General features: G+C 44.7%; 1 protein-coding gene across 2 annotated transcripts in view; it reads right to left on the bottom strand.

The window, feature by feature from the left end:
• Positions 1-17,516, bottom strand: part of LOC147015277 (uncharacterized) — a 31,932-nt gene that overhangs the window by 4,742 nt on the left and 9,674 nt on the right. The window contains exon 3 of one of the 2 annotated variants that reach the window (XM_085849862.1): positions 5,024-5,186. In XM_085849862.1, the coding sequence (XP_085705988.1) occupies positions 5,024-5,186 (163 nt within the window). Of the gene's footprint in view, positions 1-5,023; positions 5,187-9,020; positions 9,239-17,516 lie in introns of those variants that run through there. The other variant, XM_085849863.1, reaches the window with a different exon arrangement.

The raw sequence follows: 17,516 nt of genomic DNA, 5'->3' as shown, positions 1-17,516 counted from the left end.
CCAGACTTGCTACTTGCTTGATAGGATCAGCATGACCCCATTTAGTGTATAGGGGTGTTTTTAGATCCTTGTGGAGGATCTCTAGGTCTTACTCACGTTGTTGTTCTTCATCTTCTTCTTGTGAACTTTTTTGTTTCACAGCCTACAGTTTTCATCGAAACTTCCTGAAACTTGGCGTATATATGTAAAAATACCCTACTCAGACAGTAACCATGTCCGATTTTTAAAATTCCTCCGAGAAAAAAAGTTATGACGTCAAAATATCTCCGCTAATGGAAATCGCCTAAAAATTATCTCGAACTAGGCAAGCTTTTTGAATTCTGTTTGCTGGAATCGAACAGGGCATTAGCAGAGATTAATTACCGCACATATGATGCATCACTATGACGTCATATCAACTTTTATGACGCCATTCCTATTTTTTTGACATTTTTGGTTTCACAATCCAGAGTTTTCATCGGATCTTCGTGAAACTTGCCATGTATATGCAGAAAGCCCATGCGCAGGTATAGTAGTAACCATCTCCGATTTTGGAAATTCTTCCTAGAAAAAAAAGTTGACGTCATAATATCGCCGCTAATGGAAATTGCCTATACCATTATCTCCGAAACGAGGCAAGCTGTTTGAATTTTGTTTGCGGGAATCAAGCCGGGCATTAGCACAGATAATTTATCGCAAACCTGATACATCACAATGACGTCATATTTGTTTTTATGACGTCATCATTCAGAGGACGAGGATCTTAGCTCATTTGAGTTTGTTATCTTTGCAGGTGGTGTTCGGGGGGATGCAAATTCTCTAAGTCAATGTGTATCGTGTAGCGCCCCTCCAGTTGGGAAAGGGTATTACAAGTCTGCACCCTCAACAGTGCAGTACTCCTGTCCCCACTTTTTCCAGTCCATTGAGGTGTTTTGAATTATAATTAGTAGGTATGTTTTTGCTTCATGTACGTAACCCGGGTTATTATCTTGCCAAAACGAAGTTTTTGCAAGATATGTTAGTCAGCTTGTATGTTTTTTTTGTTTGTTTGTTTGTTTGTTTGTCTGTAATCACGTATAAAAAATTCTGCAGAGCACAGTTATCATTGGAAATTTTTGTAACTTCGCATATCAGAGGCCTATAGAGGTCCCTTTCAGCGCATAAATTTTTGAAGGTCAAGGTCACTTTGTCGCAAATCAGGGGAGTCGACGAAACCCTTATTTTTTGAGTAATTTTGATCAGATCGTCTTCAAACTTCATGGGAATATAGTTCATGGTCTGGCGCTCAGCTGATTAATTTTTGGTGGCGATTGGCCTTGACCTTCATGGTTAGCACCTGAGGTCAAACATATTTGACCCCAAGGTCAAATTTTCAAGTTTTAGGAACCATATCGTGTAGTACCTCAAATTGAACACCTCGATGAGTGCTTTCTTGATATGTCTAGCTTGAGACATTATGACGTCATTTGGTGACGTTATGAGGCAAACGCATATTTTTCATGGTTACTCTGTAGAACGATTCTCATCGGAATCTCTCGTAGGCAGATATTCCTCAAGGAGTCGCTCCTGGTGGATAGCAGCTCTGTTCACCTCAGTGTGACCTTAAAGAAGTCACACGTGGTCACCTTTTGGCAAGATACGAGTCACCCAGCGGGTGACATTGGTTTATTTTTATTTTATTCTTAGGAGCGATTGAAGCAGCTGTCAGTTGCCTGTACACCATCCAAATAAAGGCGTGTCAGAAGAATCTGTTGCATGCTTGGAACAAGATCGCCTGTCGGGCGGGTACTCTGCTAATCATAATGGCAAATAAAATGGACTCAATGCAGAGCCTTGACATACCCCGACTTCCACCATGAAACTATCCGTCACTCCAACACTGCTTCTCATGTGTGTAGAGCCCCCAATGTAATATCCTGGATCAGCTTCACATACTTTTCTGGCACAGAACTAACTCAAATAGTTCCACAACTCTTGTTGTGGCCCTCCATCATAGGCCTTTTCCAAATCAATAAACACTAAATGTAGATCCTTCTGTCCTCCACACTTTTCAATCATCTGCCTAAGGGCAAAAATCGTGCCCACAGTGCTCCTACCAAGCAGACATTCAAATTGCTCTTCTCTGACCATCGCTTCCTCCCTCAATCGTTTCTCAATAATTCTTTCCCAGATCTTCATTGTGTGCGACATCATCAGTTTCATGCCCCTGTAGTTATTGCACACCTGCACATCTCCTTTCTGCTTGTAAATCAGGACTGATATACTTTATCTTTGCTCATTCAGCATTTCTTCTTCTTTTTCTTCTCCGATTTCATAAATGTTCCTGAACAGTTGGAGCAAGAAATCAACACCCTCTTCACCCAACACCTTCCATACTTCAACAAGTATTGCATTTTGGCCCAACTGCCTTTCCATTCTTCATTTTCACTAATGCTTTCCCAACCTCCTCCTTCTGGGTGGTTCTTGTAATCCCTTCATTCACAGCAGGTTCTACTCGCTGAATTATTGGGTTCTCCTCATTTATCAGTTTCTCAAAGTATGTTTTCCATCTCTTATTTATGTCCAGATCTCTCAGCACTGTGTTGTCCTCATTTTTGATCATTCTTATGTGGGAGATATCTTTGGACGCATTGTCTCTGACTTTTGCGATTGTGAAACAAATCTTCTGTCCCTCCTCTTTATCCAAATCATGATACATCCTTCGACAAGCTTGTGCTTTTGCCACCACTTACTTTACCTTCTTATTTACTACCCTAAACTCATCTTGACTCTGTTGGTCATTGACCTCATTCCACTTCTTTTTTGCTTGCTTTTTCTCCTAAATCACCTCCTGTGCTTCCCTATCCCACCATCAGGTCTCCTTATCACCCTTTCACTTACCTGTAATCATACGCAAAATCTCTTTTCCATCCTTCCTGATCTTGTTTGAAATCTTCTCCTACTCAGAACTCCCTTTTTGTACTTCCTCTGCTCTCAACTCTCTCAAGACTCATTCAGCAAGCGCTTCCATGTACTCCTTGTCTCCCAGTTTATACTCCCTCACCTTTGGTGTTCGTTGTTACTTACATCGTTTCACTCCATTGATAACCAGATCTAAGACCAACATTCAATGCTGGGGTGTTACTACATCACCAGGTATGACCTTACAGTCTTTGACTTCCTTCCACTTACACTTACCCCTTCTGCACAAAATGTAATCTATCTGTGACACTTTACCTCCACTCTTATATGTGATCTGATGTTCTTGTCTTTAAGGGAACATGCATTTTCTCCTGCCATATCATATGTAACTGCAAAATCAATAAACTGCTCTCCTGATTTGTTTCTCTTTCCCATTCCAAAAAGACCTTTCACTCTCTCCACACCTCCATTTGCTTCACCAACATTCCTCTTGAAGTAAATTCCAACCAATATTATTTCTGCCCCTGTTACCTTTGCCATCACTCTATCCCTCTCTTCCCAAAATGCATCCTTCTCATCATCTTGGCATCCAACCTCAAGGGCATAAGCACGGATCACATTGATCACTCGTCCATCAACATCTAACATCATGCTCATAACTCTGTCACTTACTTTCTCCACCTCCACCACTTTTTTCTTAAAGTCTTTATCCAATATGATACCAACAATGTTTCTGCTCCCATCTCCAACACCACAGAAAAGTTTTAAGCTGCTTCCTATGTCTCTCGCCTTGTTTCCTGCACACACAGAATCTGCACTCTCCTCCCCCCATCACATCAGTAATTTCTCTACCTCTCCCAGTCATACTTCCCACATTCAATGTGTTCCCCCACACCTCCTCACTCCTCTCTCGTACTTGCTTCTTTAACCTCATCTACCCTTGATACGGTAGCCCTTGCCAATTTCTCGCAGAAACCGGCGATGTTTCTGCATGTTTCATATGGGGTACGCCCTACCATACTCCACATTCCCCAAGATCCACATTCCAAAACGGGTTGTTGTTTTTACAGCCGGATGCCTTTCCTGACGCAAACCAAACAGCTGAGAACACCATTTGCAATGAAATAAAATGAGTTGGAGCTGGAGAAAATGAAGTCAGCAGAAAGAAAAAAGAAAGAAAATGTGAGCGGGAAAAATTTGAGATTAGGAGATTGGGCGAGAAAAAGTGAACAGAGAGTACTCGGTGTTCATCAAAGACATGACACAGGGAGATTCCATTTGGTTATAAATATTGGCCTTGTTCTGAAATGTCATGAAATGGAGGTGGAAAGGTATTTCCATGCATTTGGAAAGCCTAACATTGACCCTTACTATGACAAAGTGCTAAAGGTTTTGTGTATTCAGGTCAATCCCGTGAATTACCCACCGACTACGGTGGCATCAAATAAGTAATGTAGAAAGCATCCAAAATGGTATCAGAGGCTTACTGATAAAAATTCTGCGCGTCCTATCGAGGGTTCTCACTGACCAAAGTTGGTGACATCACTACCTGTTGGTCTGACATTTTGTTGGTCATCCAGACGGTAAACAATCTGGATCTGGATCGTGATTACTTAATGTCTGGAGAAATATCTGCACCTGCAAGTGGCTCTAGTTTCGGAGTTCCCAACCTGGGGTACATGTACACAAACGACCTTTGAAGTTTCGTATTTGTTTTGTGCGTTTTTTCTGGATTTTTTTTTACCTTTTCATTTGTTATTTATGTTGTCCACAAAAAAAATGAGATACTCTACAACTTAATTAACACGTTTTTCTTCCTTTCACAGATTCATTGCTTGTTTGCATTATCATGTCGAAAAAGAGACGGGTTTATCAACGACTTTGTCTTCACCATGAAAATGGATAAAAATGGGACACAACTTTTACAATGCTTGCTCTGTTCGAAGATCCTTGGGAATGGATTATATTAAAGCACTCAAAACTCAAGTAACATCTTCAGAACATTCATCCCAATCATGCAAATGATGACCGTGCATCATTTGAGGTGAAAAGGGCTTGATTCGCGAGGGGTGGCATGCTAGCAACATTCAGATTTGTTCCGAAGCGACAACTAGTGGTTGAAGCCTCAGTTCGAGTGACTTACCGAATCGCAAAACAGAACTTGAATGACACTCTTTGACGTCGACCGATATTCCTCTGCCCACATGATCAATATATTGATACTGAAGGACCAGTTTTGTGCTCCTCCTAGCGGTCGCGACACATTTTTCTTGGTACTGTGACCTGGACTGAAAGAAACTTCGTACCTGTAAGAGTGCATCGCACACAGTGGCAATAATCAACCTTCAACTCTGAAGCAGAATAAACACTTTTCATCCAAAAAATCCTTAGCAGATGAATACTTTACTCCATGATGAAACGTCACAGCCCCATCATCGAAGTCCCTACCCGGGTTAAGGTCACAGCCGCGTCATCGAAGTCCCTACCCGGGTTAAGGTCACAGCCGCGTCATTGAAGTCCCGACCCGGGTTAAGGTCACAGCTGCATCATCGAAGTCCCGACCCGGGTTAAGGTCACAGCCCCATCATCGAAGTCCCTACCCGGGTTAAGGTCACAGCCACGTCATTGAAGTCCCTACTCGGGTTAAGGTCACAGCCACGTCATCGAAGTCCCTACCCGGGTTAAGTTCACAGTTGCGTCATCGAAGTCCCTACCCGGGTTAAGGTCTCATGTTAGAGACTTCTACTTCAACCCGGGTTAAGGTCTCACGTTAGAGAGTTCATACACTTCATATTTAGTACCTATCTATGTGTCCTATGTCCTATGTAACTATTTTGAGTCCAAAAAAATTCAGTGTCATATTTGTATGGTCATAATTTGTGCGACCGACGGTGAAAACCAAAAATTAAAAAGGAGTAGTGTACACCAAAAATGTTGTGTACAAGGACGTTTTGTAGGCCTCATTAGGTAAGGCCATGGAGTACATCGACTGGGATCCGGCTCTGACAAGAGCCGCCACTGGTTGTCGTATTGGGCTCATGGAACGGAATCCGTCTGTGACGGGGTTTCGGCGAGTTAATAATAATAACAATAATACTTGTACCAAATTTGATTTAAATCCCTTCAGTTCTTCACAAGTATCACATTTTTACCTGATATGACCTCTGACCTGTTGGTGCCAAAATCTAATCGGTTCATCTTGACATCACAATGTCTCACAATACACTTACATGTCTCACAATACACTTGACATCACAATACACTTGTATCAAGTTTGGACAAAATCCAATCACTGGTTCACAAGTTAGTGCAATAACAGAATTTTTACTGAGCATGAACTTTGACCTCTTCACTCCAAAATCGAATCAGTTCATCTTTGCATCATTATGCATACTTATTCCAAGTTTGACTTGGATCCCTTCAGCCATTCTTAAGTTATCGCGGTAACGAAAACCTATCATGAATGGACGGATGGACGGACAGTCAGACGGATAACCCGAAAACAGAATGCATCCGGCGACTTCGTCGGCAGAGGCATTAAAAAAGTGCACACGATTGCTGAAATGTTGGTTCAGCCATGTGCGCTTGAGATGGCTGAGATTATGTGCGGTAAAGAAATGAAGAACAGACTTCCACAGGTTCCGCTATCAAACAATACTATCTGCTGGCAAATCGATGAACTGTCACAAGATATTCTTGCACAAGTTGTTGAGGAGATATAAAGGAGCCCAGCAAAAGTGAGTCTTCAATTGCACGAGTCAACAGACGTCTCCAACATGTTTCAGCTGATTGCGTTTGTGCGCTATGTCCACGAGAAGAGCATCAAAGAAGAAGTCCTCGTGTTGGCAGTTGGCTGAAACAATTATGGCAGTCAATATGAAGGAAAGAATTGATGCATTTTTCGAAACTAAAAACCTGTCTTGGAATCCTGCTGGCTCTCTGTGAACTGGGTAACTCCAGCAATGTTACGAAAGGCATCAGGATTCACCACCCTCGTAAAACAAGTCGCTCCTCATGTCCTCTCTTCTCAGTGCACCATTCATTGTCATGTCCTTGGGGCGAAAACTCTTCCCGCTCATCTGAAGGCCTTATTGGGCATTGTTATTCAATGTATCAACTTCATCTGATCCGGGCCCTCAATCACCGCCTCTACAAAGTGCTCACTGGAGAGATGGGAGCAGGACGCAATGTGCGTCTCTTTAATATCCAGATGTGCTGGCTTTCATGAGGGCTCGTTCTCAATCGTGTCTTTGAGCTCCGGACTGAAATGGAGATTTTTCTCAGGGAGAAGGCACCAATTGAATAGCACCTCCAGGAACTCTTCAAAGATCATTGCTTCATTCTCACGCTGACCTACCTTGCTGATGTATTCGCAATGCTCAATCAGCTCAACATTTCTGTACAGGGTGCAGGTGTTACCATTATTGAGGCGCAAGAGAAAATATAGGCTTTCTAAGCGAAACTAGAACTGTGGTAGAGGAGAGTCTGTGCTGGGATTTTGAAAATTTTCCTCTCCTGGACGAACTCCTTGCACAAGGCAAGCAGCGTATTCTGGAGGTCCTTCTCACGGATATTGAAGCACCCTTGGAGTCTCTGAAGAACAATTACTGCAATTATTTTGATGTCGATGCATTGCCAGCAGAAAGCTTGGGTCAGGAACCTTTTCACCATCCATCTGCTTGATATTGATGATGGTGATGCGGCAAAAGACGAGCTGATTGATCTGAGAAGCAACCAAAAACTCCAAGTCCAATTTGATGCGGTCACGTTACTCCAATTTTGGTGTTGATTCATGGAGGGTTGACCCAGTTCCAAAACATGGGGAGCTTTCCCTTTTTTGGTCCCATTTGTGACAAAATATTAGTGTGAATCAGTATTCTCCACTCTAGTGACAAAGAAGACCAAGTCGACGAATAACCTGGATGTTAAAGATGACATGCGGGTTGCGCTGTCGAAGACTGTTCCACAAATTCATGATCTCTCAGCAACAATACAAGACCAGTACTCCCACTGAATTGGCTATTTTAGCATTGTGATACCATGCTGTTGTTTGTTTGTTCATTATGTAGAAAAGAAAACTTGAGAAATTGAAGAGAAAAATCTTGATCAACCTGTGTAACCAAAAGATCCTGTAGTTTTGTTCACATTTTTAAAATAAATAAGGCATTATTGATTTTTTTAAAGTAAAATAGTGAATGCAATTTTTCATTTTTTTAAAGTAACCTATTGTGAATATTGTTATTGTATCTTTTTGCCTGCCTTATTAAGGTGACAACCTATTTGTGCTGGTTGTCCCTAACATGAGGGCTGTAATTATTACAATGAAATCAAGCTAAACTATGAGAGTTCCCGACTCTGTTTTTAGTTTGAGAAGGCCGATGGAATGAGGGGTACATGGCCATGCAGGCGGCTGCGAAGGGGTACACGACCCCAAAAAGGTTGGGAACCACTGTTCTAGCTTATCCAATGCTGTTAGTCTTTTAGATAAGCAGAACAGGCATTGGTATATTCATAAATTAGAAGTCGCTGGGGTACCGGATCCTTACAGCTTGCTGGGAAACTTGCTGACCCTCCCCCCTCCCCCCGTGAAGAAGCAAGCTAATGCAGAGCAGCTGCCTGACTTACAGTACCCCAATATCTACAATTATTGAGCAAACACTTCCTCCTACTACCCAAAGGAGGATATGAAAGCTAAAAAGAGCCTGAAAAACTGCAAATGTTTTTTTGCTGGCTGGTTTCATGGGATGCGATCTTGGAGCATGCCAGAAAAAACAGAGGGTGCTGGTGATGTCCAGAGTAATTACCAACCAATATTAATCAGCAACGGTGGATGTATGCTTGTGAACACACTGGCTTGTCATAAAACTGTGGGGCTGATTGACTGTCGTGTTAGTGTTCTATCATGCTGTGAATAGGGAAACTTATATCAAACTGGTTACTCAATGGAGTCCCAACTCTTTTACAACCTCATTTGAGCAAACCCTTATCACCTAATGGTTCAGATTAACTCAGATCCACTTGAGTACACTGTGGAAGAATTCAATTTTACCTCTTTACCCCAAAATATTTGGTCAGTGGTCATGATAAAACGTTGTGTTTATCAATGTTTATTGATGGCTTCAATATACTATATACCGAACTATATACACCACCTCATTGGAACCATCCTCGGCCTTGATGACATAATGGTGAGGGTATCTGCTCTGAGTCTGGGTGGTTGGTGGTTCAAATCCCTGCTGAGTCAAAACAAAGACTTTTTAAATGGTTTGTGCTGCTTCCTTGCTTGATGCTCAGCATTCACAAAGGATAGATGTGGCTAGATGTTGGAAACCATTGTGCTGGCTTGATGGGCCTCCTCCTGTAACAAGGTTCATTGTAAGAACTCATATTCAAGGGAACACAAGGAAATTAGACACAGGTGGAAGCCATTCAGCCCATCATGCCTGCACCACATCAAAACCACACCAATTTATCAACTCCAGATGAAAATAAGGAAACGTAAAATGTTTTTTTTATAGTTTTTGTATTTTTTTCCCCCCCAGGAGAGGGGGCTTGGGTAAAAACCACACAACATCAACCACACAACACTCCTTGATGAGACCCCCACCAAGAGCACTCCGTACACATGCACACAATCACCCATCAATGCTCAAACTACTTAAAAGCCCTGCCAACATCCCTATACCCCTCTATCTCCATAACTTCCAGGTACGTATCCATCCATCAGGACCATACTCCGTGCAGAGTGTTGGTGCTGCCTAAGCAGTCTCCTTGGCTGTTGGGTACAATCCTGGACGGGTCACCATTCCGACACAGGATACCGGCAAGCTGGTCCTCATTTTGCCAACCTCAGAAGGATGACAGACAGAATCAACCCCAGCTGATATTAATTCAACAGCAAAGGGGGGATTTTAACTCAGGATCCTCAGATCCCAAGCCCACCACCCTAACCATTAAGCCAACACCAGGCATAGGTACCTATCTAATTCCAATTTAAACTTATCTGCTGTTTCTACTGCCACTATCTTTCCAGTGAGACCATTCCATGCATTAACTACTCTCTGAGTAAAAGTCCCCTGCCTTACTACCGTCTTAACTCTCCGACTCTTTACTCTCAGGTTATGGCATCTGGTCCTATCACTGTCTACTCTGTTGAATAATTCATCTTGACTTATTTTATCTTTACCTTTCATCTATCTATAATTCCAGCAGTGTGTGTGTGTGTGTGTGTGTGTGTGTGTGTGTGTGTGTGTGTGTGTGTGTGTGTGTGTGTGTGTGTGTGTGTGTGTGTGTGTGTGTGTGTGACCGCTGTTTCTTGACAACCACTGGTCCAATCTAATTGTAACTTGCCAGGTATATTGCTGGGGACCTGAGGATGTGCCTTTTTAAGGTTTGATATTAATCGGACCAGTGCTTCCCAAGTTATGGCCATTTATTTACCAAACCAATGACAGGACACGTTGCTGCGGCCATTTATTTACCAACCAATGGCAGGACACGTTGCTGCATAGGCCGGTGCGCGGCCGGCCGACGATGACGTCACGTGCCGTGCCGTTACGATGGGGAAAGGGGCCATTTAGTTACCGTGGCGTAGGAATGGCAATGGTCAATGGCAGCGAATGTCATGGCAAGCAAAGACAGGGAGGTAAACTTGATTTTAATTAACTCTGTGTGTGGAAGTATCACAGCAGTTGTTACTTCAATGCAAGCGATAATTTGTGGAATGCATATGAACATTCCCTACGGGCACGCACCACTTCCGGATAGTGATGACTTACTGTGTTGTAATAATTTCTCGATTTCTTATGCGCATTTATAGATAAACAAAATGGCCCAATCCAGTTGTCGTTTATGAGAGGGAAGGAACACAAAGTGTGGTTGTTTGAAAGTTTTTTTTTTGGGGGGGGGGGGTTGCACGTATGGGCATGCGAGAGCAAAGGAATGGCCTGTGTGGTTGTTGTTTCTGGCTCGCGGTTTGAATTTTTTTTTTTTGCACGTACGGGCACGTACTAGTTATCTTAAACAACACTATCATATCTCCTCATAACCGCCTCCTTTCTCGTGTATAAAGCCCTGTCTCCTTCAGCCGCTCCTCATAGTTGAGTCTAGCTAGGCCCGGAATCAATCTAGTAGCCCTGGTGCTGAACCCTCTCGATTGCATCTCTGTCCTTCCTATTGCATCTACACCACCTCTTTTGATTTTTAAATGATCCCCCTCCGAATACAACCTAAAACCTGATTTGCTTTACCTATAGCTGCCTGGCATTGTGCTGCCTGCTTACCTCCCTTATCTATTACCAACCCCAGATCCTTCTCCTGTGTGACACGCTCCAAAATTACCCCTTACATCCTGTAATCTCTATTTTCATAGTTATTTCCCATCCCCAACACCTTACACTTGCTCAGGTTAAATTCCATCTGCCAATGTTTTGCCCAACCCATCCAAGTATCAATACCTTCCTGAATCTGATCACCACCCCTTCTGTTATCCACCTTACCTCCAAGCTTTGTGTCATCTGCAAATTTGGAAATCTTACTCTTCACCTAATTATCCAAATCGTTGATGTAAATAATGAATAGTAATGGTCTGAGTACTGATCCCTGAGGTACCCCACTACTTGCATTCTCCCAGCAAGACATCCTCCTATTCACAGCCACTCTTTGCTTCCTATCACTAAGCCAGTTTGCGATCCAATTAGCTACCTGACCAGCCACTCCACAAGCCGTCACTTACTTTGGCTAACAACCTCCGATGTGGTACCTTATCAAATGCCTTCTTAAAGCCTAGATATACTATGTCCACTGCCTTTCCAGGTCAGGTCAGGTATGGGAGCATGTTCCAGAACAGCGCGTCGCTGCGTCCACTTTCCGCCGGTACTCCAGGGGCCTCTGTCTGGCCATCCCCCAGGCAGATGCCAGGCCCATCCCCATCTCCTTGAGATGATGGTCAACCTGCTGCAATCACGAGGCACGTGGTCGGCCCACTGGCCTCATCCACTCATGAGACTCCCTCGCTGAGAGAATCTGGTGAGCAGGATCAGCATCAGGAAAACGAGCCACATGTCCATACAGCCGCAGCTGACGCTCACGGACTATGCAGGTAACAAATCTCATCCGAGTCTCTCTCAGCAACCGCTCGTTGGACACAAAATCCGACCAGCGATAGCCAAGGATTCTCTGAAGAGACCTGGTACCAAAGGAATTAAGTCTCCGTCTCAGATCCTTGGTCAGAGTCCAAGTCTCGCATCCATAGAGCAAGACTGGAAGTACCAAGGACCTGAAGACTCGGACTTTCGTCCTCCCGCACAGATACCGGCAGCGCCACACCCCATGATCCAGTGAATCCATGACTCCCCAGGCCCGACCCAGACGTCTATTGACCTCTGACTCGCAGCCAGCAGAGACATGAATATCACTGCCAAGGTAAGTGAATCTCTCCACGACCTCAACATCCTCACCACAAACAGACACAGACAGGACAGCAGCATCCAAGATGTCACCGAAAGCCTGGATCTTAGTTTTGACCCAAGAAACCCGTAATCCCAGCGGCTCCGACTCCTCATTCAGCACCTCGAGGGCCCCCAAAAGGATGTCTAAAGTCTCCGCAAAGATGACTGCATCATCTGCAAAATCAAGGTCCGAGATCTTGACATTCCCAAACGATGCACCGCAACTTGATCTCTCCGACCTCCTCCCTAAAATCCAGTCCATTCAAGTGCTGAAAAGTGTGGGGGCCAGTACACATCCCTGACTAACTCCAGTAACAACTGGAAATAAGTCAGAGATGGTACCACCACACTTCACAGCACTCTCAGTACCAGAGTAGAGTTCAGACATCAGATCGATCAGTTTTGGTGGCACCCCACGAAGACCAAGAATCCTCCAGAGGACATCCCGATTCACTGAATCGAATGCTTTACAGAGATCAACATAGGCTGCAAGCAGCCCCTGCCGAAACTCTCGTCTGCGTTCGGTGAGGACACGAAGGGCAAGGATACGGTCAATCGTTGACCACTTTGGTGTAAAGCCTGACTGCTCTGGACGCTGGTGCTCAAGCAGATGGTGGCGAACCCTATCAAGAATTATCCGAGCAAAGACCTTGCCCGGCACTGAGAGCAGCGTCACCCCTCGGTAGTTGTTGCAGTCTTGGCAATCACCCTTCCCTTTCCAGAGAGGGACAACAAGGCCCCTCTTCCAGTCAGTTGGGATGATGCCTGTGTTCCAGGCAGAGCACAAAACTGCATGCAACGACACGAGTGCAGCATTTCCACTATTCTTGAGAAGTTCAGCATGGATGCCACAGATCCCTGGAGCTTTGCCCCGTTTCAACTGGTTCACCACAGCCCGTGTTTCCACAAGCGATGGTGGACCACAGTTGATTCGAGGGTCAGCAACAGGGATTGTAACACCCTTGACGTCCAACTCGACAGCTGGGGGATCAGCCTGGTACAACCGCTCAAAGTAACCGGCCCAGCGGGCCTTCACTTCAGACTCCTCTGTCAAGAGCCTACCACTCTCTGCTCGAACTGCAGTGCTCCGAGGGATGGGCTTGGATGAACTTAATGCGCGAATTCCCCTGTAAGCGGGACGAGAATCACCTGTCCACAGGTGATGCTCTACCCCCTCACAGATTCCTCGCACATAGGCCTCCTTGTCCACCCTCAGTGCACGTACAGTTTTACGCCTCAGCTCCCTGAACAGCTCAGCTCTGCCATTCAGCCTGGCCCTGCGACTCTGGTCAATAGTATCCAGTGTCCCTTGAGAGACAAAATTCTTCTTTGCCCTGCGGTGAGCTCCAAGACATCCACCGGCAACATCAAGGACGGTGGTCTTGAAGGCGCTCCACAACTCTTCAGGACCCCCCAAAGCACCCAGTCCCCCCAAGTGTCCACTCAGTCTGTTCGCAAACTCCTCAGCTACTCTCTCATCCCTGTGCTTGCCAACATCCAGCCTAGGCTGGGATGGTACCATTCTCCAGGATTTAAGGTGCAGCTTTAGAGTTGCCACAACAAGCCTGTGGTCAGTATTGAGGAACTGAGCACTCCGGTAGACCCTGCAGTTCTGGATCATCCTCCAACGACCGTCAATGAGGACATGGTCAATCTTTGCCACACCGCCAGCGTTGGAATACCAAGTCCAGCGATGAGCTTGTGGGTGCTGAAACCATGAACCAGCTCCCCTAAGTCCATGACTTCTTGCAAAGTCAAGGAACTTAGTGCTATTCTGGTTCATAGTTCCTGACCCATGGGGACCAACACACACCTCATAACCGTCCCTATCAGTTCCAGTCGATGCATTGAAATCCCCCAAGACTAGAAGTGTATCTCGTCTGGGGCACTGATCAACCACAGACTCGAGCGTGGCGTAGAATGCATCCTTCACAGTGAGATCACTCGCCTCAGTCGGAGCATAAACAGAGACCAGGGAAATGACACCTAAGGAGTGGCGAATCCTTAATCTCATAATACGCTCGTTGACCGGTGTTACCTCAATTATCATTGGGGTCAGCTTATTGGACACAGCTACAACAACTCCTTGGGTATGGTAACCATCAGAGCGACCAGACCAATAGTAGGTGTAACCACCCACCATTATCTCGCCGCAATCCGGTCTCCGAACCTCAGAGAGAGCTGCAATCCCGATGTCCAAACGCTTGAGCTCAGATGGTAACAGAGACAGGTGATCATCCTCTCTTCGGGATAGGACATTCCAGGCACCCACCTGAAGAGACCGCCTCAGGTTAACCCAAGGAGACCGCCGTCTGGTGGACGACACCTCAGCACCACTCCGACACACTCTCCCGCAATCTGACCCAGGGATGTTACCCTGTGGTTTCCCTCCTATCATCAAAGATTGGGGGTCCCGAAGGCTTTGCCCCAATCCCGTCATCCGGTGAGCTGCCCTGCGAAGGGAAGCTGCACAGGAGGTACTCCCACGGAGTGGGTTTTCAGATTTTTTTGCGTTTTTGCGTTTTGCGGAATGAAGGGTTTTACGGTGGCCGGAGTGCAAATCCTGCCACCAACCTCCTAATAAGAAGTAACCCAACTGCAGGAGGACGTCCGCAGACACAGTTGGGCACTAGATATGGATGGCCGTTGGCTCACAAGGAGCTCCTCTGCCCTTTGACAGGTTTTGTTTTTAATCCTGCTGGGTGTCCATATCCAAACACCCTCCTCACCAGAAAACCTGGTTGGGGAGACGGTTTAGTCGCCGACAACCCGACCATGGAACTGGTTAGTACAGGTTTACATGGTACCTGTAGCAGGTCACAGATCGAACCTGACCTGACATGAAACTGCCTTTCCCTCATTCACAATCTTGTTATGGTTGCTTTGACCAAACAATATTTGGTCGGGTTGACCATCCCTATCTCCACCACCGAAAGATGGTGGACATTATGTTTTCACCCGTCTGTTATTTACTTGTGAAAATCTAAGATTTTCAAGTTTATTGGTTGGCCATGTGTATTGTTATCTCCACCACCAAAGTTGGGTGGAGGTTATGTTTTCAACCCTGTCTGTCTGTCTCTTTGTTTGTGAATAGGATATCTCAAAAAGTTGTGTTCGGATTCAGACGAAACAAGGTGGACATGTTGGGTGTTTGACAAGCAAGAATTGGTTCGATTTTGGTGAACGAAATCCGGATCCAGATCTGATAATATTTTTTAGTGATTATTCACCATTGAGAGATGGGGCGAAACTAATACACCGAGCGTGATACCTTAAAAAGTTGTGGATGGATTATGACACAACTTGGGGGATGAGTTGGGTAGGTGACAAGAACAAGCCGATTAGATTTTGGTTAAGGTCCGGATGCAGATGCGGCCCATCGGTGGGATACAAAACGTAAACTGTTCAACCAGGTGGAGGCATACACTCGGCCTCGTGCCGTTCTTGTTTTTATTACATGCAAAGTCAAAGATTTTTCAAGTACTACATATTGGTCAGTCGATTTTGTTATTCTGTCTGTTTGTTTGTCAATCACCTACAGGTCACAATTCGAAACCGATAGTCATGAAACTTTACCAAGTTGTCGTGGTGGTCTCAACTGAGAAGCCTATGGATTTTGAGGTCTAAGGTCATCTTGAGGTCAAATTTCTAAAAGGCATTTTTCATCCGATTGACTTGAAAGTTGAACAGGATTTGCATATTGCGTCATTGAATTGGGAAACCAACTACGAGGTCAAAAGGTCAAATATCAACTCAAGGTCAAACCTCTAAATCATCAATTTCAATGTGAAAAATAATACATTTTCATCCGATTGACCTGAGCTTTGATGAAGATTGTCAATTTTAATTGTAATGAAATGGACAATATGATGTATCTATGGAAACCTTTGGAGAGGGGTTGGATTCTGAAAGTATCGTGCTCTGCACATCTTGTTTTTTTGTTGTTGTTGTGTTGACCAAACAATATTTGGTCAGGTTGACCATCTTTGTTCATCGTTAGGTTGGGGCCAAAAAACATTTGGTTGGGTAACTGGGGTATCAAAACTTTGAGGGTCAAGCCTGACCAACATTTAAAAAATTAAATTTATGGTCATTCATGGCTGTGTGGGGCAGCAGTTCTGGCAGATGAATTTGTTGTCACTAATAAGAACCTGTTTACCAAGCCATACTCCCCAATGGGTGGAAATGCTGCCAGAAGCCAGGCCATTTATTTTCCAAATCATTACTCAAAGGTAATGCCAACCGTAACCTTGGCCAGTGTGCCTGAGTGCCCACAGGTTTCGTATTGCGTTAAAACTCCAGATGTCAAGCCAGTTGAGGCTCCTGTCAAGCTTCCCATTGGGTCTGAAGTTAGGTACTTCCAAGGTTTCATTTCCCAGGGATTTGTACCACCGGAGGACGCTGGTGAATTCAGGCCGGTGTCCAAGCTACGAGATACAGGAGTGGCCATGTCCTTTCTTTTGCAGGGTATAACTCCCTTGACTCACAAGGAAAATGATGACAGTGCAGTCATCAAAATAATTGAAGGTGGACATACAATCAAGTGAAAATTACACCTTGCATTACTTCTGAGCCAGTCATGCAATAAGTCAATGAGCTTAATGTTACAAGGAATTTCCAGGCCTGTTCTCAAACTGTTGTGACAAGGTCAAAAGGCTCGTAAAGTGAAAGAGGAAGGAAAACCTTTTCCTATAGCTGTGGATGATGGTTCACATTGACTGAAACTTTCCTCAGTCCTCCAAATGATCAGGCCATCGTTGATGATAATGCAACTTGTTTGGGTGGCACCAATGACATCTGAAAAGATGAGCCAACTGGTGATATAGATAACCAGTTTGGCGATCATTCTCAAGAGGATTGGAGACAACCTTTGCTCCAAGCATGGCTGATCAGGGTCTACAGGATATTGATGCAGAAGTGGAGACTGGTGATTGTACCAGGTGATGAGGAATGGAGAATGGTAAATCAAATACTTGTGTCACCAGGTTACCATGAGCTTCCAATTGTGGATCATTTAAGCATCCTCAAGAAAAGAAAAAGACCAGATCCGTACAACATTTATTTTAGTTCAAGCTGACTCAATGTCGCAGAGTATTGTAGGGCATGTCACACATGTCAGGTAGCGGGGAAACATAACCAAATGGTGAAACCCGCTCTGCTGTGCCCAATATCAGCCTTTTAGAGAGC

This window comes from Eptatretus burgeri, chromosome 12 (genome assembly GCF_056783735.1).
Source record: "Eptatretus burgeri isolate ZD-2024b chromosome 12, Ebu_testis_v1, whole genome shotgun sequence".
NCBI classification, from domain to species: Eukaryota; Metazoa; Chordata; class Myxini; order Myxiniformes; family Myxinidae; genus Eptatretus; species Eptatretus burgeri.
Note: the sequence above shows the minus strand (reverse complement) of the source record. Positions and strands in the feature narration are given on the sequence as shown.